Below are 24,919 nucleotides of genomic sequence, written 5' to 3'. Positions count from 1 at the left end.
TCCACAGCTCTTCCTCTGACCCTTCCTGCTAGTCGCCACCTCCCTCTCCTCCTTCCAATAAATCCAAAGGGGGCCGTGTGTAGAGCTGACCCCCCCAGTGAAAGTGCCATGGAGCAACTCCAGATGTGGACATCCTCCCTCTCTCTCTCTTGCTCTCTCTCTCTCTCTCTCTCCCACACTCTATTCTCTCCTACTTCCATCACGAAGTCCCCCCCCCTCCCTCCCCCTATGCAGCTACCATTTCCTTTTTTGGTGAAAAAATCTTAAACGCAGGCAGGGAGGAGGACATTTCACCAATGCCGACAGGAGACTGTATCTGGCGGTCTGTGTATGTGTGCTTCATCAAGGCGATGAAAAAGTCGACTCAGCTTAAACACATACACACACACACACACACACACACACACACACACACACACACACGTGTGCTCACTCTCCCTTTCACTCTCTCTCTCACAACACACACAAATATCTTAAACCTACAGACACAAACTCTTTTATTACACACACATGGTTTCTCTCTCTAACTTTCTTACACACTTTTATCTTTTATGCCCTTTCCCTGTTGCACTCATTCTCTCTCTCTTACACACACACACACACACACACACACACACACACACACACACACACACACACACACACACACAGATCTTTCCTAGAAAGACTTATTAAACACACCAGAAGGGTTTTCTCCAGCTTAGACAGTAAACACAAGTCCACAGAAAGCTATGACCTCATAAACCAGTAATGCATATTTCACTGTAACCACTAATAAACACAGAATATAAAAAGTGCCCAGCAAAGATCAGTCAGTGAAAATTTATTTAATAAGACTTCACAAATAAAATCAACCATGTCGCATTTAGCCATATCAATTATCTTTTTTTAACAGTTAAGTTTATACCGTTATCACCTCAATGCTGTAATTTCCATCTTAAAATGTATATTTGCCAACTCTGACTCACCAGCATCAAAGCTGAAATAATGAAATATAGTTTTTTTTTATAACTTTTCACAAACATGTTACAAACTAACAATGAAAAACAAAACACTAACAGCGTTAACAGCAACAAAATAACTATTGACGAATCATGCCAGGCATGCATGCTCCTGCACGTTATTGCATTTAATTTCAGCTTGTTTTGGGTTATTAATGCTGGCTCTTTGAGCAATGGTGATCCAAAAGAAAAAGAAAAAAGATTAATTAAACATAAAAATTATAATAATTAAACAAATTTCAACAAATGAAAAAGACAGAAATAAGATGAAACTTTACGTAAAAATAAGTGTCATTGCGAAGATCAACAAAAGCAGATACATGACAAAAAAAGTGGTCTGTGTGCCATGTTTTTAGTTGCGTTTTTATGTGCACATAACATGGTAGCAAGAGAATATCTTATCAAAAGTGCAAATGACTTTATTGATCATCACTGCCATAAACTGACTACATCACTAAAAGCACAATCAGCAAAGTTGTTCTGTTTTCTCCTTGTTTACCTTCTGACATGTTTTAATTAAAATGCTTAAAACTGCAGTTTTAAGAGCATTAAAACAGTACCTCCACCATACTTTGAAATACAGACTATAAGGTTTACATACTATACTGTATCAGTGTTCTGTGTCTTCTCTTCAGAGCCCGACCTCTACCTGAGGTGGCAACTTTTTTTATATAAAATATGAAGGATTTTTTTTTTTGCAAAGTGACTAGCATTTCGCATTTCTTTGGTTCAATAAAACATACAGTAACATATACAGTATGTAATGTTACTAAGGCACTCCATAAACTTTGTTTCACAAAATCATTAACTTTTTGGTACAAGAGATTACTTTGGGGCGGTTGATACAAACAATGCAGCACTAGCTCCTAGATGAAAATCAGACCCAGACAGGGACCATGGGGAACTGATGTCTTTATATAAAAACAACCTGAGAGGCAGCATTTGTTAGCCTGCGTTACCTTCCTTGGTAATGACTCAGGGTTCTTGAAATGCTGTGACGGAGGGGGAAAAGTAAGTCAAAGGAAGGGTGAGAATGTGGTAAATGACTGCTCTATAGGTTGCTGTTGCAGTCGCGGCACAAGATCCTGTCACCATCAGGGAAAAATCCGGCGCCCACCAGTGACGCAGAGCACTGGGAGCAGGTGAAGCATGGCTGATGCCACTGGCGGTCCTCAAATGAGATGTACTTTCCTCCTCCAAAACCTAGGATGAAAAGAGCAATGAGACAGAGATTAAACTGTATGTCGAGCTTTAGGTCGCTTTCACACCTGCCTCGTTTAGTTTGGTTGATTCAAACTAGAGTTTGTTTGCCCCACTGGTGCGGCTCATTTGGGCAGGTGAGAACGTGGCAATCAAACTCTGGTGCGCACCAAAAGTGGACCAAACAAGCGTACCAGGACCTAATTGAAGAGGTGGTCTCGGTACACTTTCAAACGAACTCTGGAGCAATTTGTTCGTGGTGAGAACGTGATCTGTACTCAAACTGCACCAACTATACATACTCTGCAAGTCGGAGCTAATGTCTCCTGTAGTCAGGTGTGTTTAGCAATCTGCGATGCAGCAGCAGAGCAGCAAACAGTAGCAGCTTGCAGTGTTTCTATCACAGAAATAGACTGCGGTCAAGCTTGCTGTCCGTCACTCACATCTCAGTGGTCAAACCAGCTGCTGCTAAAATTGGAGACAGACGCCGCCAGCAGAGCAGACATAGTAATGTCTCTCGCGAAAACAATGTCTGATCATTTCAATAAAATGAGCTTATTTGACCATGGAGATGCAAGAAATGTGCACTAGTCCAGAACACAGGACCTTCTTCCTGTATTTACTTTCTTGCTCCCGACCCCAGACACATCTGACCAATAAGAGGAGTGGGCATTCTTGCGTGATTTGTAATGTCGCATTTTGGTACACTTGGATTTTTCCAGGTGTGAAACCAAACCAAAGGCAAATTGCTACAAGTTTACAAACTCACCAAAGCGAATGACCGTGCTTCCCTCCCTCATGTCCCCCTGAGACGAGAGATCTCTGTATTGTGGGTCTGGAAAAAATCTTCCGATGACGTAACAACGATTTTTGCGTCATCGGAAGAGTTTTTTGCCTGGACTATTTTTTTGCAATGGACTACAGCCAGTAGTAGGAGCCACTTTCGTATGTTTTCAACCAGCCCATAGAGGGTTGGACTGTCGTCTTTCTCCGAAGATTGCCGTGGCAAAACAAGTGTCAGCCATCTTGAATCCTCGCTTACTGGCTTCTCAGCAGAAAACTTTTAGATAGATAGATAGATAGATAGATAGATAAATAGATAAATAGATAAATAGATAGATAGATAGATAGATAGATAGATAGATAGATAGATTTATTCATCCCAAAAGAATTTTTAGAACAACAATTATGTGCATTCAAACTACCGCACACGTGTACCACCGGGATACATTGGTACATTGGTCGGAGAATATGCAGGAAACTTTATTACAGACGGAATACTCGACACACTACGCGAGTTTCGTCCACCGGCTATGGAGACCAGCGGTGTTGCTCGATGCATCTGGCCGGTAAAGGGACATCATCAGCGGGGAACGTTGAACAAGTGTGCCAGTGGAAAGCTAACGCTAGCCGGCCACCTGTTCCATCAATCCTGCTTGCAAGTGTCCACTCATTAGACAACAAACTGGACTAGATCCAACTTCAACGAAACTCGAGTTCAGGGACTGCTGTGTTTTTGTTGTTGTGGAAACATTGCTGTATCGGACTATCCAGCTACCAGGCCGGCTGCTCTGTCGCCGGGTAAGACTAGCTAGTGGAGGTGGGCTGTGTTAACATGGACTGCCTGGTTCAGAAATGGGGTGCTTGTATCCAACTAACTGCTGGTGGAGTTTGTGACTGTTAAATGCCGACCATTCTACATTCCACGCAAATTTACGGCTGTGTTTATACTCTGTGTTTACAGCCCACAAGCGCTAATGCTAGTAAACGTTAGCTGAACTTTACGGAGCATATAATGTATGTGCACTAAATGTAAATGTTTCGTTTGTCGTTTTTATATAATGTTGTTTTTATATATTTTAAATGTGTAACACCACTTGAGCCACGGTGAAACGTTGTTTCGTGTATATGGTTGAAACGACAATAATGGCGCTTTTCCATTACATGGTACCTACTCGCCTTGCCTCTACTCGCCTTTTTTGGTTTTCCATTACAAAAAAAAGTACCTGGTACCTGCTAACAGGTACTTTTTTTAGTACCTCCTCAGTCGAGGTTCCAAGCGAGCTGAGGCGAGCCGAGAAGGTGACGTGAAACCCTGCAGGCTGCTGATTGGTCGGAAAGAAGCGTCACTGATCACTGCATTGCTAGCGAGAGACGGCATTTTTAAATAGTTTAGCCAGCGGTGTTTTTTTGCTGCCGGAGGCTCCACGCAGAGCTTTCTCCGTAACATACAAGTGGCCTGATGTTTATACTTGTGCGCTGGTGTGTGTGTTGAGTCGCCGTGTGTGTGTGTGTGTGTGTAGCTGGTGAGCGAGGGATCAGTGAGAGAGTGCCGGCGATTAGCTTCGCAGCAAGTAGTGACTCTAGAGAGAGATACAAAGTGTCTCCCCTGTTCTTTCTGACCACGGTGGGAAATCTGGAGCAGTAAAAGTTAACTATCTTGTTGATTTCATGTTGTTTACGGAGAAGGAGAACCAGGAATTGAGTCGGGGGAAATCATTGGGGGAAATGCAGCGCTACCAAGCCACGCCCACAGCAGTCGCTATGACGACCAGCCACGCTGAGGCGATACTAAAATCTGCAATGGAAAAGGGACGCACAGTGCGCCAAGTCGAGTCAAGGCGAGTAGAGTCGAGGCGAGTCGAGCAGGTACCATGTAATGGAAAAACGCCATAAAACACACCTAAGTTGAGTTGACTGTCTGTAAACAGTAGGCAGCAAAGCAAGTGCATTCTGGGATTTGGTGTCTTTCATCCACATGAGCCAAAAACACATTTTCTAGCTTTTCTCGGTCTAGAAGCCACCAATTTCTAAAAGAATTTCACATTTCTACTACACAAGTGACCCATTTTAAAGATATATTCATCTTTCCAACGGTGAAATATCCCTTTAATAATATTGCACACAATGTAAAATGCAGAAACTGGCTGTCAATCTTGTTAGGAGAATTAGTAGTAGATGTTGCATTGAACCCTAACCCAAACATAAAAAGTAACACCTGGGGTAGCACAAATAAATATTATCATGTAGAACATAGTGATGTAATCTTGCCTGTGATTGGTTTGCTGCAGGCCTCGCACTTCTTGGCGTACAGGCTGCCAAAGCACTTGAGGCAGTAAGGGCTCTCGTCTCGGGTGGTGAAGTGTTGACCCGCCAGCTGTGTCTTACAGCTGGTGCACACAAAACACTCCTTATGCCACGGCTCGTCCCGATAGGTCACACCACCTTTAGCCAGTGTCTGAAAATGAGAGAGGTCAAAGGTCACATGGAGATTCTTTAAATTCACTTCTAAAATATATTCCCATGCACGTTCCTGCATAACCAGAATTAATCCTACTCATGTGTCCCATGCGTTTGCATTGTTTCTTTCACTACTATGTGAGGATCAGTGGGAATTCTTTGATAACTTGACTGACCTTTTTACAGCGTGTGCAGCGCGGGGCGAACTTGTCCTCATAGCAGGACACGCAGTAGTGTTCATCCTTGTCAGGGATGAACGACTTCGAGCCAATCGGCTGTTCGCAGCTGTGACAGATGAAGCAGCCCTCGTGCCATGTAGAGCCTCCATACTCCAACTTCCTCGTACCTAGCAGCAGAGAGAAAGAGAGATGACAGGAGGCAGAGGAAGAGAAATAAGGATGGAAAGAATGACAGAGAGCAGAGAGAGTCTTAACTTTTTTGTGTAGAATGCATCTTTTCCCATCCTTCATAGGATAGTTATGGCCATTTTGGTATTTTTTGGTGGTAGTTTTATTGAACTATGAAATTATACACTTCAATTGCTTGGATGCATATAAAACTCATTTTGTTTCACTAAGATTTATTTTATTTTAAATCATAATACCACAGGCCCCACACTTCTTTCCTACTGCTGTAAACTGGCGGCAGGCTGTACAGAAAAGGATAATGCCATTTTCCCCTCCATGTCCATCTTCTACCCCTTGGCTGTTGAGTTTTTTTATACTGTTTAGTTTATTCTATGGTGACACAATGGTTTGTGTGGGGCCGACATTTGCATTAACATTTTCCTACTTCTGGTTGTGTGCTGTGGTGTTCTCTAGTCAATAACTGCAAAACTCCCCTGCAAAAGCATTGCAGGTTATAAACTTACAGCAATTACAGTGGACGAAAGGAGGACAATATTAGCTTGTTAGTTATTAGTTAGGTTTGAATATTTGACAAACAGAATAAAAGTAAACTATCTGAAATGCTAAATACAGTGCGCATCATTTTGGGGGCAATTTCACAAGCATTTCAACAATCTTAAAGAGCTTTGAATACAATTTAAAATTATTAAAAATGCGGGTAATACCTCCTACATCTGGAAGCAAATCCTGTATTTTGCTCTCTGCAAATAGGCTATTGTCAATATGCTTTGGACAGTTGATTTGCCCTACAGGGCCTCTTGCACCACATGCTACTATGTACTCTGTTGCTACAGTATGAATTGTAGGTTTTCAGTGTGACTTTATATCAATGGATTTCCTATGGATGTTTTTTACTTGGCAAATAAATTGTTTCAAACTTCAAAATAAAAACTAAAATAAGATGCTTTGTCACAGTGGACAGTGACAACAACAGAAATGCTGTCTGTCGGAGGATTTTCCAACTGAGTGAGAAAAGACCATTGTCTGAGAGACATGCAACATCTTGTGTGACCATCTCTGGCGCTTAGAGGATTGCAGCGGTTTTATCAGAGAAATCTTTTTAACCAAATCATCTTGGCATTGGTATTACGTTTCTTCTCTCCTTCAGCACTGCATCCAGTTGCTAAACAAGTGTGTGTGCCTGTTTTTGAGGGTGTACATATTCTATATGATGGCAAAAAGGGCTGCTAGTTCTTTAATTGGAGGAGAGGTAACACATCCAAGAGTATGTAGGAGAGGTGATGTTCAAGAGTTTGCAGTATTGTATATTACTAAATCCCAGGATCTTTCCTAGTTAAGATGTATTTAATCTGATCACTCTCTATAACTATTTGTTACTTCTCTAAACCTTATTTTCATAAGAAAACATGTGATTACTTACAGTGGAACTAAAGGGGAATGTCATACTCTTCCTGAAATAATTTGCTACTTTATGAGGGCAGTGTAAGCTGCTACAGGGGTGCTGAAATAACTGACTTGCTTATCTCTTGTTATCACTAGTCTGCTGGCAGCCCGCCAGCCTTGGGGATCTGGTTTACAGACAACAAGTCAAGCAGACTGGCAATTACTCTGTCACATTCAGCACTGGCTGCTGCTCAATTGTAGACCCTCACCTTTGTCTCTTCATCTTTTTTCTAAAACCTCTTTACCGTTCTATATCTGCTTGATCTGTTACCTTGTACTTTTCAGTCACCCTGCTTCCTGGAGTTTGCCATGTCATCATTTGCCAAAGTCATTTGCCTATCTATCTATCTTGAAATTTGAATTTGTATACTACATGGAAAATAAAATGTGGGACAACAAGACTAATGCTTAGTGGGTGACTGAAGTACCATAATATATGGCGCTGTCAAATGCATTATGTGCAAGGTATTTCACATGTCACTGCCTCTTTCATTTTATTCCATTTTAATCAACTCGCTCTTCCTAGAGTTTAAGCTAAGCTATTTTTTTAATGTTTTAAACATATAAAATAGTTGGAAAAAGAGTCATTCAGAGAGCACAGATGGAAAGAGCCTTACATCTCAACACCTAAATCTCTTTATGCACAAATGTCTTGCACCCTTACCTGGCATGACGATTTTGTCACAGGCTACACACTTGGAGGAGAACTCGTTACAGTAGCAATCATTGCAGAGCAGCGCTTCATCCTGGCAGGTAAAAGGCTCGTCTGCCAACGAGCGATCACAGCGGAAACAGCGGAAACAGTGCTCATGATAGTGCCGGTCCTCATAGAAGAGCTCCTGGCAGCAGAACAAGAGGAGACAACAAGGAATTTGGAGGTCATTACATAAATAAAGCACAACAATTAATGTACCTTTATTATTTTGAGTTTATAATTGTTTATTTTCATGTTATACATTTTCAGAATTGCAACCAAAAGGAGGCAAAGCTACAAAAGGAGCAGAGAGGAGTGTTGGATTGGTCTGGTTCAAACTGACACATGTCTGCATAGGCAGCAACAAGCATGTGGTTACTCAGTGTGTACGTGTTCAGACTGTAATATATTTGTGAGCACACTTCTTTAAAAAAAAGAAAAGTCTCACGAGGATGTTGAATTGATTGTTTAAAGGACACTGAGCCAAGAACATGCTGGCTTTATTTATCACCAACTGCCCACGAGGGTGTTGATAACGCATTGGCCTCCTTAGCTAAGCAAACTACTAAGCACTGTAACATGCTCCATTCTGTAAACTTCAATAAGTAGCGTAGCCAAGTCTTAAATGATCCACTTCATGTTAGTGTTTTCCATTAAGGGAAGATTAAATTTTAACTTGATTGTGGTGAAGAGGGAGACATTCCCTCATGCTGCATTTTTACAATCTTACACAAAATTAGCCCGTTGGCTTATGTGGACTTAGTGGAAATTGCCTGTATAATTGCATGTTAAATTAGCCTTTACTATGTCTTGCCACACAAAGTATAAAGAACACGCCTCATTTAGCATGTATAATGCGTCATTAACATGATGTAACTTTTGTTACAGCTATCCAACGCCATGTCAAAACATGGTAAAAAATGTCTCGAACCTAAATAGAACAGATCTTTGATGTGCTTTACCTTTGTTTAAACTGTTACAATGTGGCTTACAGTGTGGAAAGACTAAGGTCATAAATGTGGTTAATTCCAGTGCATGTATTTCAGAAAATAAATGTTATGTTTCAACTGAAATACTGTATGTACTCTACTTGTTACTGTTGAGCAGAAGATTGATGATTGCATGTCTGATCATGTCAAAATGGATGCCTTACCCTTGCGTCATGGCCGATCAGCTCTTTGCATTCATCACATGTGTTGGAGAATAGGCTGTCGTAACAGGGGATGCAGTAGGGACTGTCATCTGACTGGATGTACTTGCGGCCATACAAGGACTCCTTGCAGTTGTCACAGTCAAAACTGTCAGCCATTGTTATTTACGGTAAACCTGAAACAGAAAGGAGACTCTTGAGTCGGCAACATTTTTAAAAAACAAAAACAACAAGAACAGAGGGACAATAGAAGAGGGGAAGAAAAGGAGGGAGAGTCCTGAGGAGTGATTCAGTCACCTTTTCCGGTACAGCAGTTGGACATCAGTATAGACTTTCCCTGCCAATATTTACGCTGTAAATACTTTGGCTTGTACCAGCAATGGAGCTGAGCTCAAACAAAACACACTGTGCAAGTGGGAGCAAGTAGAAAAAGAGTGAGAATGATATAGAGCAACAAGAGAGGCAGCACACAATGCCTATTAAGTTTTATTGCTGTGTGATGAAAGTGTGGTGGATGCAGAAGGAGGGGACAAGACAAGAGAGGGAGCTGTTACGTTGCTTTCTCTCGGTAACTACCAAACTCCTTCCTGTCGCTGTCAACCGCTCAAAATCTGCAACATAAAGATTAAAGCCTCTCTCTTATGACTAAGTGGGAATACAATAGTGCATGTGAAGCCATCACACACACCTGTAAATATTTATGAGGCAAGGATATTATTTATTTATATCCCTATTTGCGAGTAGAGCATGGACCACCAACCGATACAGAAACCCCATGAATCATTTGTGAGTGTTTACGTGTGTCAAAAACCCAGACACTTGAAGCTGTTTGAACATGACTCCCTAAAAAGTAGCTTCCTGTCAGCAACTACAGATGCAAGATGCAACTACAGTACATATACAGATACAGGAGGTGTACTGTCTTAAGTACATGGATTTCACAGTGCGATAGGCCCCTTGATCATGACTGAGCACACAACAAAGTGACAGATTAATATTGTGAGAGCATTATGGCAACAATATCAGGTTGCCAAAATATTACAGCATGGCTGGAGGAAAGCCCAGTGATAAGTGATACCGCCCTCTGGCCGGGTGCACTGCTGGCTACTCATTCCCACCACCCAGTAATAATAATCGCCTCTGATATAATAATCAATCAAACTGCAAACTTGCCCTTTGCTGCCTGCCTTACACACACACACACACACACACACAAAAAAACGTCCACCTACGCAAGTGCACAAACAGCATATACAATTCACAGAGGAGACATGCATACACTCACTAAAACACAGGGTGACACAGAAAAGGGAACAAAGACTGAAAGCTAAATCACACAGGATCCATCATCAAAGAAAACATTAGTCCCAGACTCTCATGTTTCATCTGTCTCAGCCGTTTGGCGAGACAAAAGCTCTTAATGAGTAGGGGTGAGAAAGTCAAGATCCAACAGACTTCACCTGTTAACAGCCTTCATAGTCAACCCAGTGACAGGCTTTTTGTTAACACAACACCACTTCCCCAAACTGGAGAGACACTCGCAGCACCTTTGACGGCCCTAAGACGTAAATTAGAAAGTGTAAATGCTCAACACCCCTGCAGCCGTGTGTGCCTGGCTGGCATCACTAGATTGCCATATCTCTCTATCTAGTGACTGAATGGATACATCTTTATATCTTATATTTATAGTAACCATCTGAAAGTTATGGCAAAATATCAGAATAAGCAGCTGTGGTTGGCCTGTGTAATGTACAGCCAGGTGCTGAATTTGCAAAACTGTGTTTTAACATCAATTACTGTACATTTGACACACATTATCGGAAAGGCGTTGCCATAAGCCCACATAACCACAATCTCAACATTAGATCAACAAAGTAAAGAGCTGAAAATAAGCAATATGACCTTAATGTTATCTGCAGTGCTAGGTAGGTATGTGCTGCCTTCGCTTGCCAGGTAAGAGAACGAGACAAGGCATGACTCACAATGCCGGGAGGCCAGTGCTATGATGTCTGATGTCAACTTTAATTACCAAAGCAAATCAGACAGCTTTTATTGCCCTCCCGAATTCATATGTATCATCAACATATCCATGTACTAAAAGGCTGCAGAAAGTAGGTCATGAAATATCTCAAATGCAGATGTCTACAGTAACTAGCCAACGTCCCTATACCAGAGATAGATCACTTGTTGCTCATGGTCGCATTATTTCCACACTGGTCCCATGCAGCCTTAGCTAGTCTCCTTCTCTATAAAAGGTTTTTATGGCCTCCAAAGAGGTGCTAATTTGCCAGCAATCAGGTTAATATTAAGTAATGGATAGTCTCGCATTGCCAGACCTATCTCCACACTGCTGTGTCAGCACTGCAGTATGGCCTGGCTACACCACCTATCTACTGTATTCTGGGATAGGGAAAAAAAACTGCTCTGGATAGTTTGTATTTCTTTAAACTTATCACAACCGTCCTGGGTGGTGCTAAGCCCCGATAGTGGAGATAACGAGAGGGGAGGAAAATCTGGTGCGTGATAGATGCGCTGGATGTCAGGCTTTATCCCAGCAATGTACATCCACTGAGCCAGACTAAGTAACGGAGAACTCACTAAAGCACAGATGAGAATGTTACACTCAATTGCAAAGATTCCAAAGCCTGATTTATGAATATGTATTACTTTAGAATCAGAAGAAGGGCTTGTTTTGACTTTCAGGTCTTGTTGTGTTTCCATTTTAGAGAGATTCACTTTGAGTATCAGTGTTTGAGTGGCCAATGCAGAGCTTGAAATGAACTCCTGATGGCACAGGCTCCCACAGAGAGGGGCATGACGTCAGTACACTGACCCCTGGGCAATGGACTAAGACGTGACTGCATGCAGTAATTGCTGACACAAAACCCACAATCCCAAATTGAAGAAAAGGGAGAGAAGAGATAAGAAAAGTTCTATCTGGGTCATGATAGAACTCCAGTCCAGTTCTCACAGGGCTTTGTATCTACTACTGTATATGCTTCCCAGCAGAGGTTCATCTCCTTTATGTCCAGAACCCAGTGACTAAGAACCCCACTCTGGGTTAATAATGTTCTCGTATACCAGAGCTGTGACTGCACTCTAAAAACTCCTGGGTTATTTCTTCAACCCAGTTTCTGGGTTATTTGTGTTGGGTTAAAATGATGGGTTATTTTTTCAGAGAGAAACCATTTTCTGGGTTATAGGGCTAATATTTTGACACAATTCCTGGATTGTTTGGGTTGCTGGGTTATTCTTCAAATAGTAACCCATGTTCTGGGTTATAGGGTTGTCTCTCTCTTTCTCTCTCTCTCTCTCTCTCTCTCTCTCTCTCTCTCTCTCTCTCTATATATATATATATATATATATATATATATATATAATGTATTTTTTAGTAAGAACCATCTGAGAAGCCGTCGTTGGAAACGGTCTAGAAAAGGGCAGGCACTTTCAAAAAATACATCCGTCTATTACGTCCGCCATTGTTGTTTTGTGCGAAACAGTTGCAGCCATCACACACACCTAAAAACCATGCCGTAGCTGCCAGTAGCTCCTCACCGGAAGCTGATTGGTTCGGTGAGCTGGTAGTTCAGACTCAAACTCATTATTTGAAGCCTGACAAGATAGATTTTCGTTTGATATGACGATCCCGCGATTCTCGCATGATCTCTTGATATCGCAAGAATCCAGCTCCCGTGCAAGCTAAACTAAATTCAGGCTGCTGGGGAAAATGTGGGCTTCAAAGAAATCACCACAGCCTCCACACAAGACAATAGTCCAGAAATATTGTACAGAGTTTAATTATAGTATTGCAGCACAGCGTGGGGATCTCTGTTTAATAGTGCATTCCATTCTCTATAATGATCCAGAGGGAGTTCATTTGAGAGAGAGACTAAAATGTGTATTAAATGCAGCTATATTGGTCAGTATGAATGACTACGCAGAAATGTCTCTATCTGGTTTCCTTAAGCCTTGCAAGGCTGTGTTCTGTTGGATGAAAGGCCGGTTAACAGTAACATTCTGAATATGAACATATCAGTCTGTCAAAAGCAAGGTATTTCCAAAACAGATGGATGAATTTGCTGTGGTTATTCCTTTCCCTATGGACAAACGTTAAAATTTTAGCCCCACCACAGCTTTAGCTTAAAGGTCCAATGTGTGGGAATATATCCCATCTAGCGTTGAGATCATATATCGCAATCAACTCTCTTGCGCCGCGCAGTTCAAAGTACGTATTACAGCTACAGTAGCCTTCATGCTTTTTTCTGATGACGCCGGTCTCTTGCTCTTTTCAATATCCTTTTTCTTTTTCTGGGCGAAGAAGAAGACTCCTGTTCCTGAAATTTGGATTTTGAATATGTGTGGTCCTCCATGTTTCCTTTTTCAAACTTACCGGGGCCGGGAAGCTACGATACCCATTAGCAGCATTAGCAGTAGGGCTGGGCGATATGGAGAAAATCAAATATCACAATATTTTTGACCAAATACCTCGATATCGATACCGCAACGATATTGTAGTTTTGACTATTGGTGCTTTCACAAAATATTTACACAATGAGATTTTAGATAAATAATCATCAGTAATGTGGATATAATGACTAAGTGGGTAAAGGCAAATAATAGAACAGTCTGGTAAGTTCAGAAAAGTACATCACGTTACTGTAATGCAGCCTTTAAAACCAGGAAAAGACAACAATTATGCCATATTACGATATTACAATATCCAAAATCTAAGACAATCACGATATCGATATATTGCCCAGCTCTAATTAGCAGCACCTGTGATTTTATCAAGTGACAGCAAATACGCGAAAGGCGGAGCAGTATGTCCTGTATGTCCCTTACCGGCTAACGTATTTCAAGATGGCGCATGAATATGGAGCATCTACCCAAGTTCATGCAAATGAAAATGTAAAATTTCAAGCCAAAAGGAATACTTGGAATTGATGGTGGTGGTAAATATTCATGAAAAAGGACAAGTTTGTGAACAGGCAACAACAGATTTTGATAATGAACAACTAAACACGTTACACACTGGACCTTTAATGAAAACCCAAATCCTCAGTGTGTTGCTCACAGAAATTTGGAGGCTCAGGCACTACATTTTGTGATTTTTCTTAAACGGAAAAGTAAGATCGGAATTTGTTGTATGTGTAAATTAATGACAATTTTTTTTCTGATTACATACAGCATTTTGTTGGCATGATATAAGCAGGATAATTCCCCTTGTGTCGCGTGGTTCTAGGCCCTGCATCATCCATTACAATGATGGTATTTGTCAGATTTAATCCCTTAGTTAATATTCCGCAGTGTAATACACCTTGTATCTTCCCGGGGCTGCAAACAGACATTTAGTCATCCGGATGTAAGATAGCAGAAGAATGCCAAGGCTACATTCTACTAGTCCTCACAACCCTCCCTGACTGGCATAAGGGGGTTAAGTTCAGGGCCAATAGTGAGATACTACAGAGCAACAGACCAATGCAAGCAAGCAGGCCTTTATGCTGTTGCTGGGCAACATAGTCATGGTTGGTTACTGAAGGGCTAGCAGATACCCTGTCCAGACCGGTCCCACAGGCAGGCCCGTTAATCCCCAGCCCAAACTTTGCTTACGCTCTGGTTGATTCCAAATGAACAGTCCGCACAGCCTGCTGGGAACGAGCCTGCCATTTCTTCCCCCCCTTTCTCTGCCATCCATTAGAAGAATCTGCTTGTAAAGTACCTGTTTTACTAAGACTAGACAAAGCACTTGACATCATGGTACTTCAACAGAAAAGAGAGATCATCTTGACCACAGCGGGCAGATGGTTGTGTGCTGCACAAGCAAAATGACAAAATAATGGTGCGTTCTTTTTGTCCACCGAAGTCGATTTACAAGTTGTTTTCCGGAGTTACGAACCGGAAGTTGCAAAGAGAACGCCACTGAGGTCGTATATACAACTCGTCAAGTCATCTGAACTGAGAGGACCCCAAGCTCACTTTCAAAGATGGCTACGTCGTGCATCACACGTAGTAAACATTGTGGTTTTCTACAATTTTAAGCACTTTTGTCTTTGTTGTAACCAAATGAAGAAGTCGTACACATAGCACTTTATACTGCTACCTATAGGCATGTCACTACAGTCTTATTAGGAGTTAAATACCGCCTGATTAGTTATTTTGTAGCTTGTGCAGCTGAAATTGGCTAGAGACGCTCGGTTGCTATATGACAACAATGGCTTTAAGCCGAGTTTTGAGCAGAAAGCAGAACAGTAGCCTAACGTTAACGTTTATCAAAACGTAATTTTCATGTATCAAACTGTGAAATATATTTGTGTAATATGTCAATAACTGAGTGAATAGAATCCTAAATGTTACTAAAAATGTTACAAAAATCCATCTTTTCTCCGACTTGTAGTATTGTGTGACAAAAAGAACGCAACAACCCGCGGTTATTCGTTTTCTGACATGGATGTGACGTCACACTCGAGCTACTAGTTGCGATTACAAGACAAAAAGAACGCATCATAACTACAAAATGTCTTCATCTCCAATGTCTCTCACTGCCATTAAGTTCTACCTTACACTAGAGGAGAAAAAGATGACATTACTGTGTCGACTAATTATAGAAAATGTATAATGAAATGCAATATATAAATTGCACTGAAAATGTTCACGTTTGAAATGTTATGTAAAAGTCATGAAAACTGACTTTCGAAGATGTAATTTCTAATTTACTAGTTTAAATGTCTACAGACACCTATTGTGGATCAGTTTGTTACATTAATAGTGTAATGTTGCACCTACCAACAGGCCTATTTACAATAAACAAATGTAAACAAAAAAAACACAAAATCTAATTAGGTTCACAAGTAAGCAAGTAAGTATTTTCAGGACAAAGGATGTTTTACTTTCAATGTTTTGGGCATATTTTCAGTGTCTTTATATTTAGCACTACAAGGAAATTAAGCCCTATTGTAAGCTAAATGTAAATTATTTTCCATGAGTCCATAAAGTTGATATCAGTGGAGCAGCTGTTGTTTTTTCACTTGTTGACATTGTGTCAATAAGGGACAACAGCTAACTGTTTTTTCCCTTCCTTACAACACAAAAACCCCACATTTTGTGGCTTTGATAATGCAGGGCCAATGTGGAAATGCCATATCTCTAACATAAATTATAGTCACAGAGCAGAAGTCTTGCAACTGTATCCATTCTGATAAGACAACATTACCGGTGGTGGAAATAGCATCACAGTCTGCCAATGATGCCTGACGATTTCAAAATGGTTTGGTTTATTGCCAAGTGGGGAACGTTGCAAACGTTGTGGCTGTGCTGTAGAATGAGGTCTGCAAGCAATGCAGTTAGGAAGAAACCATTTCAATACCAGGGCAACTGCTCTATTTGTTACGTCTGTGTTTATAGGTCCATAGTGCGCTTTTATGTCCTAGTGAATACTTTAACAAGTGTGGATTTTACTGTGCATAGTACGATCTGATTTACTTTAAGAAAGTAGTTACAGAAGTATATCAGTCACCTTTAACTGTGTGATCTTTTTAGAGGTCAACCGATTAATCGGCCGATTGTTGGCATTTTTTTACATAATCGGCATCGGCCAATATCCCAGTATATCAAGCCGGTTAATAGGCAGGCGCATCTGCGGGCCGCCTAGTGTTAAAAACATGAATAGGCAACATTTTTTACAGCGCACTCAGACCACCTGCCTCCAGCCCCTCCACTCGTGAATTCTTGCGCTGTGTGTCTCGCACAGTCACTTCAGGCTCCGACGCTACCGTTAGTAGTAGCTAGCATATTGCTGGTGTTCTTGCCTTGGAATTAACTGTACTAATAAAACCGTACAAAACACCGCAGCCACACCGCTGTGGAAGCTCCCCGAATGTCATTTATCAAAGCCTGGTTGTTACCCCTGTGCGTGGCAGTCTCATCCACTCCTATAACGGAGCTAACCACTAACGGAGCTAACCGCTAACGGACCTAACCGCTAACGGAGCTAATCGTTGCTAACAGAGCCTTCAGTTCTCCGTGCCTGTATCCATTAACTGCATCTATGGACTCGAGCATGAATAAAACCCTTAATTTTATTAAATTGGCTGGACGAGTTTTAAATTACAACTCAGAGTTTTGATCCTAATGAGTGCAACCGGACATGTAACAGTAGGATCCCCAAAACACAGATACAACACTTCAACAAATGAACAATGATCTAACAAACAAGGTGAACAAGAATTGACTTTAGATAACCCTAGTCTGATTTGATTCAACAGGAGTTAGGAGGAAATAGTGTTGAGATTAATAATAACATGTCACTTTCTGTGAAGATGTGCAGATTTGTATTCTCAGAAGTTTAATAAATGCTGCTAAGTGCACTAAACTTTATTTTTTCATTTACAAGTTTATTTGACAAAAATTTTCTTCTTACTTGTTTCGTTTATTTAATATATTTTTCATATATTATTTATACAATATACAGTATGTTTTTAAATTATACATTTTTAATTGAAGTATACAAGTGTAGATTGGTGAAGTGTTCAATAAATGTTTTTGTTGAGAAATTCTGTGTATATTAGTGTTACATTTTATCTTTCAAATAGAGGTTTAAAAACAAGCACATATCGGCCAAATATCGGGCAAAAAAAATCTGCAGCATTTATCGGCTGACCTTGATTTCTAAAGATCGGCATCGGCCAGAGAAAACCCATATCGGTCGACCTCTAGATCTTTTGGCAGCAAATAGACTCACACATCAGAGGAAGGAGTGTGTTGCTGAGCAGGTCCCCTTAAAAAACACACTGTTTCCTTTTATACATGTCCCAAAGGGAGTGAGGAAGCAACAGAGTAGAAAAAAACAGTGGGACAAGAAAAGAGAGAGAAAGAAAAAAAAGGTGACATTTAGAGGCAAATGACTACTGGAGCAGGATCTTAAACCTACAGTCTGACAAGTCTTAAATCAAATTAGAGGAAAGCTGCGTTTGGATAAACAGACACCATCGCATTGCCTTCTGTCTGGTGTCTGGACATCTTCCAGATACAGTTAAGCTCCTTGGCTGGCTTTGAGATGTAGAAAAAAGTACAGCCCTGGACACTTAAGTATATCATTTGAGGGCCTGGCTGAGCATATCAAAAATAAAGTACAATGTCAAAAACACACTTCAGAAAAGTTCATTTGTGTCTCAGTCCAGTGGCCACTTGAAAGGAGCCTGATGGAGAAGTCGTCTGATCTTAGTTATTCCAGCACCTCATGACCATCGAAGACTTTTCCATTTGGTGACTAATGCCAAAAAGGCAAAGACATGAATTGCACAAGACTTTTTTAATGGTCCAGAACTTATGTTTATGACACAATGTCAGAGGGATTACAATATGTTTTTCTTTAAGGGACTGAAAAACTGAGGTCAGGTTTCCTTTAGAAGAAGCTTCCAGATCCACTCATTCTATGAGACTGGTCTCTCCACAAGCTAAATCACATCAACATGACTAATTGTCTGCATGGGCAACAGTTTAGAACCATTCAGGTCACAATAAAACAACACAAAAGTTGGACGTTGAAAGATATTTGTTATTAGTCAAGTTTGATGTGCAGTTCCTGCTGGCTTTCGCTGCATCAGATAAAAGAAGTCCAGTAATCAAAAGGACACTCTGAGGCAATGAATCTTATCACAGGAAGAGGAGGAAATTGTTCATGAAGGAGAGATAATGCAGCAGCCCCATTCATAAACAGATGTGCTTATTTAAACAAGCTTACAAGTACTCATTGTGGACATACAAAAAGTATTTTAATTCCGATGTTAAGAAATAATTTTTGCTTTCTTAAAAAAGTCATAAAAATGGCAGTTTAGTGTAGTTGTGAGACAAAAAAAATGCAAATATCATGACATTGACATGACAGCTTTGAGTCATCATTTATAAGATGGGGTCAGCGAATGTTCAGATAGAGTAAACAACCAGTGACTCTACTATGAGTGTTGTCATTTTTGTAAAATGTCTTGCATTAGAGGAGAACCTGGGCCACACACATAACACACACACACACACACACACACACACACACACACACACACACACACACACACACACACACACACACACACACACACACCTATAAGCACAAAGCTACTGAGAAAAGTTGAATTCACTGACTTTTTTTTTTAATAACATCAAGAGCTGTGGCTGGGCGGAGGGGAGTAAGGGTGGGGGTCGTTCCGGGGGCACCTGAGCCTGCTTCTTTGTGGGAGCCTGGGTCAGACTTGACGATACAGCACAGGCTGCAGGACCAGACACTGGAGCGCTAACCTGTTATTGTCTCTGAGCGTTTAAACACTGCCTGGTGTGGAGTGGGAGGAGACAGAGGGCTCAAATGAAAGCCAACAACATAAACATAAAGGAGGAAAATGACTACCTGCAGCAGCAAATGTCACCACGGCCTTTGTAATTTGTCCCTTCTTGGCAACTTTTAATGACCATGCAAGTGTGGGGTTATGACTTGATGTCTTTTAATATTAGCCTTGATTCTGTTGTGTGGTACACACTGCAGCATTAGAGTAAAGCTGCAAGTGAATAGCAGATGGCCTAAAAGAACTGTACGTCAAGCCTTCTGGACTCAATTATTATTAAAGGATTTGATATGGTGATTTAAATGAGTACAAAGGATAAACAGAAAGCACTGCACAAGCCTGCACTGACGTATGTTTAGTTGTACTTAAAACATACATTTGTCATAATCTGACAGTTACTTGGCACACAGAGACTTGAGGACGTGCTTGCAGGGAGGATTCCACGTGCATATGGATGGCAAAAACTGCTGAAGAAATGCGCATCTGAAAATGCAATTGTCACCGCTCATCTGTCCCCTTCCACAAGCCTGTCTCAATCCCAATGTTCCACAATGCTCCACCAACACCAAACAATAACATCGCAATTATTTTAAATCATACAGTGCTGTCCCAACCACCACGAGGGAAAGTTTGGAACTCAGGAATGAATCTGAATTTATTTATATATCACTGTGTGTCTGGATGACCAAAAGACTACATTTTTGGCCTACATTTGTCTTCCTTTGAAGCCCAAAAAAATTGCTGCTATACATTAGCGCTTCACATCTGGTTTGCATTGGGGAAACTATGCAGTCAACTCCTGTGTGCCAGTGGAGGTTTTGGAGAGTCACAGCCTGGAGAATGCAAGAAAGGTTGTCTTTTTTTTTTCTCCCTCTGTGCTGGTATTTGCCGGTAAATGTTTAGATGGCAAAGGGAAAGCTGGAGCGAGAGAGAAAGCAAATCTTGACAGTCTGCTAGCTGATCTTTGGAAACACTTTGAGGCGGTAAACAGTGTGGTGAGAGGAGAGGAAGGTAAGGAATGCAGAAACAATGGAGTTAAAGAGAGTGTGTGATAAACAGCCAATATTCAACAAAAAGATTAAAAGCTGATGCCTGCTGAACAAAACTGTACCATCACACAGATACGCATACTGTATACAGCAAAAGGAAAACTGAGAAAGGTGCTGAAAGATCTCAGGGTAACAGTTATATTTTCTGGGGGTCTCACTCAGTGCTTTGGTGTGGACGCTGGTTTTAGAATAAATAAGTTGAGCAGGGTTGTTCTAAGGCCTCCGTATGAGAGGAAGACTATATTATTTGTCTTTAAACAAACATGGACATTAATCCCAGGGACCCCTTCACTCCAAAGTTTCCCAAGGCAGATTTGTGCCCAAAAATGGATATCTTAGTCATTATCCTTGATATATTCACATCCTCCCTGTCGTCATCTACCCTGTGATTCAAGGGATAGGGCATCCCTTTGAAATCTGAAGCCTTCACTGTTTAGTGGAGACCCATCTCAGTTTTGACACCTGCTTTGCTTTTCTGAGGACTGTGGATCTGCACATTGTTTAAATAAATGTATTCACTTTGCTTACTGTACTGTGTAACACAACACAGTCTCCATTCATAGCCGAGTAGAATGAGAAGTATGCATAGTGAGGTCAGGGTACTTTCATTTGCAAGCTTGGTGATTCAGTTACTGGTTTGCAAGCCCCTTGAGAGGATGTTATTTTCACAGGACCAACCTCCAGAAGGGGAACAGAAAGAGCCCTTCTGATGACATATCTTCAGTGGCAAAACAGTAATATCAACATTTATCTGTGTCTTTGCTACAGGCCAGACAGACACAGTGCATGTCTTGCAAGTCATCACAATGGAAAATTACCTCTGGACTTCTCACATAAATAACACAAACTGCTTTAAACTGTCAAGGCTAACAGATATAAAGGATTTGAAGAACATGCCTTTGAAGATAGATAGATAGATAGATAGATAGATAGATAGATAGATAGATAGATAGATAGAGATTTTTATTGATCCCAAAAAAATGGAAAATTCCAGTGTTGCAGCAGCAAAATATCAGACACACAGGACACATACAGAATATACATGAAATAATAGGATACAATATACATGAAATAATAATAGGATAGGATATAAGAACAAATAATTTAAAATATATACAAGTTGAGAATAAAAATGTACAACTGTTGATAAAGCTGTAGATGAACCTATTGTGCAAGATGCACAAGTGATGCTCAGTGATGAAGTGTTAAAAAGTTGAATTGCCTGTGGTAGGAATGACTTGTTGTAGTGGTCCGTGCAACATCGAAGCTGTCGAAGCCTCTTAGAGGAGGTGCTCCTGTGTTGGACCAGTGTGGGGTGGAGAGGGTGGTCGGGGTTATCCATGATAGATAACAGTTTGTTCAGTGACCTCTTGTCCACCACAGCTTCAAAAGTGTCCTGTTTGCAGCCAATAATTGTTGCTATGGAGTTTTGGACCATGAAATGATCACGGATATTGAGGATGCTTTTACTTGGCGTTTTTGATGTGATAGAAAATCTGACATGTTTTTTAGTTTTTTTTTAACTTTGGTAGAAAAGTGTGTGTTGTTCAGCTGATAAATACTGTCAGTTATCTTATCAGTTGTCCCTGTGCTTTGTCAGAGGGAAATGGGAAATTTCACTCTCATTTCATGGTAATGCAAATCTCAAAGACTTAAATAATGAAACAGGACGAAAGCAGATTCTGTCATTATTATATATAATTATGTGAGCAAACTATATCATGAGGGGAAGAAAGAAAAAAAACTCTTAATTTTGCCTTTTTTAGCTCAGCACATTACCTCCTTGAATGCAAATCCAATTCATTCTTGTTACAGTGTGATTTAACACTGTTTCACTGTGTACAGGTAACTAATTATATAGTTGTATAGTATAAAATCCACTAGTTAAAGTGATGGTTCGGAGTAATTTCATCCATTGATGTATCTCGTAAATGACCCCACTAATAATGCCCAAAATGATACCAAACTTCTACACTAGTACAAATAGTTTATGTACTCATAAAACGATGGATTGGAAAGTTTGTAAGTACACCAGAAGTGTATGTAAATAACACTTGCCTGCTGGCTTCTGCTCTCTGCTGCTGTTGTTGTTGCTGCTGCCGGCAGTAAGATGAGTGCTTAGGGCCATCTACAAATTACAACACCGAAAAGAGATGCAACAAAAATATTTATTAATTTAATGATTAAATAAGGTAATGTCTCCAAACTTACCTCAATTATAACTTGTCTCCTGCTAGTTATACTACAGCACTTACTTAAAAAAAAAAAGTTAAATTAATAAATATTTTTGTTGCATCTCTTTTCGGTGTTGGCCCTAAGCACTCTTACTGCCCGTTAGGTAGCAGCAGCAGCAGCAGCAGCAGCAGAGACGAGAAGCCATTATTTACATACATTTCTGGTGTCCTTACAAACTTTCCAATCCATCGTTTTATGAGTAAATAAACTATTTGTACTAGTGTAGAAGTTTGGTATCATTTTGGGCATTATTAGTGGGGTCATTTACGAGATACATCACTGGATACATTAGCCCCTGCGCTAAGCTATTCAGCTGATAACGCTACTCTACGCTAACTCTCCCAATGTTCGACCCAGGTGAAAAAAGCTTCTGGGGGGGTGTTTGGCTCGAGGTCATGGTGCAAAGGACCCTAGGGTGAAATTACTCCGAACCATCACTTTAATTGTAACTAAAAGAATTGAAAAAGCCCAGTCAGCATGATGATATGCCTGCATCATCATTTTGACTTAAACGTGTCCTGACCACTGCTGTTTACGCTTTATGGCTATTAGTAACCCACAGGGACTGAAGACCAAACCATGAACCAAAAGACACAAAATGGCTCCAGCAGACTGGTCATTCCCAGGTGGTCTCCTAATGTTGCTGAGTCAGCGCAACTAGCCGGGACATCAAGGAGCTGGGATAAGGTTTCACAGGCTGCACACTCAGCAATCCAAGCATGCCACACACAACTGTGCAGTACACACCCACAACTGTTAGCAATTATTTATAACTCATTCAGACTTGCGGCTCGTGGCTTCAGTGATGGCACCTGACCCTGAGGTTAATGTCCAGACAAGACGAGTATTTATTTCTTTAAAGCATACATACCAACATCCCTACTCATGAACATTCAATATGTTGTTATAAGCAGGTGGATGTTTCCAATCACTGTGTTCAGAGGGCTTTCGTGGGTATTATACATTATAAGCAGTACTAAGAAAAATCTACATTCTTGACAACAGCTGCAAGAATTAGCTCCCAAACCGCAACAGACCAAAATACTCACCCCTCTCCCTTGCCCGAGTCTGTAACCCTTAGAAGATGGGTTCATATGAAAAAGGAAGAAAAAAAAGCATTACGTTTGCTTAGAAAATCGATGGGGGCCTGCCAAATGTGAAACGACTGGGATGAATATCTAAGAAGTCATTTCCAGTACATACAGCCATTTTTTCCCCTTCTCAGACACATCTCCCTGGCAACATGTAAACAGTGCCCTCATTCCCCTGGACCATAAACCTCTTGGCAGTGACGCTTAGCTCTCGTTTCATCCTGTGCAGCACTGACTGAGGGTACAACCCAGCGTTTTATTAGGGATGCCGTGGCAAAGTGAAAATTGATGTGTTTATGCCATAAAAACTATTGAACCCATCAGGGAACTCAGATATAATAATACATCCCAAACTTAGATCATTTAGGGAGATTTTAGACGTCCTTTTTCTACAGTGGATGCAGATGTAGGAAATCAGGTCAAACTTACTTAAAAAAAAACACTCACAAGTCACCAGTGCATACAGTTAAATGCATATTATTATATGTGTATTTTAAATCACCACACATCAAAATCCCACCGCATAAAACCAAACATCTAAAAATAGACGTGATAATGTGGGTTGACCTCTGAAACATCCCTGTGCATCATTTTCCTGTCATAAAAACATATGTCTTTTTCCTTTACTCTGGTATGTCCTGTGAGAACCAAATGTGGGTTATTTTCCTACTGGGCAACAACCCCTTTCACCAGTGTGGGGTTGATAACAATGAGGATGTCCAAGTCAGTACACACACACACACACACAGTGCTTATTCCTGTTACCCCCAAACAGAGGCATCCCTGGGACTTCTCAGAAAGATGATCACACACATTTGCAAACACACAGTCACAATGAAAAAGCAGGTGTGTTATGTCTAAACACACTGACACAGTCCTACAGAAGGACAAAGTCGCAGAGACACAGACAAACCTGCAGCCACGTGCACGCGTAGTCACACACTCTCAGTAGTATGCATGCACACACACACATGTGAACACACAAAGCTGAGGGTAGATAGAGGGATCAAACAAAAAATAAACACAGCAGCCAAACTGGGGGACAATGGGTGACTTGTGCAGTAAGAGCAGACACATTGAGCAGCTGCATACACACACCCTCAGTTGGTTTAAGTCCCTT

General features: G+C 40.9%; 1 protein-coding gene across 1 annotated transcript in view; it reads right to left on the bottom strand.

Moving 5' to 3' along the window:
- Positions 1 to 807: 807 nt before the first annotated feature.
- fhl3a (four and a half LIM domains 3a) overlaps positions 808 to 24,919 on the bottom strand; it is a 35,885-nt gene continuing 11,773 nt past the window's right edge. Inside the window, exons 2-6 of the mRNA XM_028581243.1 lie at positions 9,100 to 9,272; positions 7,917 to 8,091; positions 5,618 to 5,787; positions 5,253 to 5,439; positions 808 to 2,204 (exon numbers count right to left, since the gene is read on the bottom strand). Of these exons, the coding sequence (XP_028437044.1) occupies positions 2,053 to 2,204; positions 5,253 to 5,439; positions 5,618 to 5,787; positions 7,917 to 8,091; positions 9,100 to 9,255 (840 nt within the window). The 5' untranslated portion in view covers positions 9,256 to 9,272 and the 3' untranslated portion in view covers positions 808 to 2,052. The remainder of the gene's footprint in view (positions 2,205 to 5,252; positions 5,440 to 5,617; positions 5,788 to 7,916; positions 8,092 to 9,099; positions 9,273 to 24,919) is intronic.

Source organism: Perca flavescens, chromosome 6, assembly GCF_004354835.1.
Source record: "Perca flavescens isolate YP-PL-M2 chromosome 6, PFLA_1.0, whole genome shotgun sequence".
NCBI classification, from domain to species: Eukaryota; Metazoa; Chordata; class Actinopteri; order Perciformes; family Percidae; genus Perca; species Perca flavescens.
This window is presented reverse-complemented; position numbering and strand designations above follow the sequence as displayed.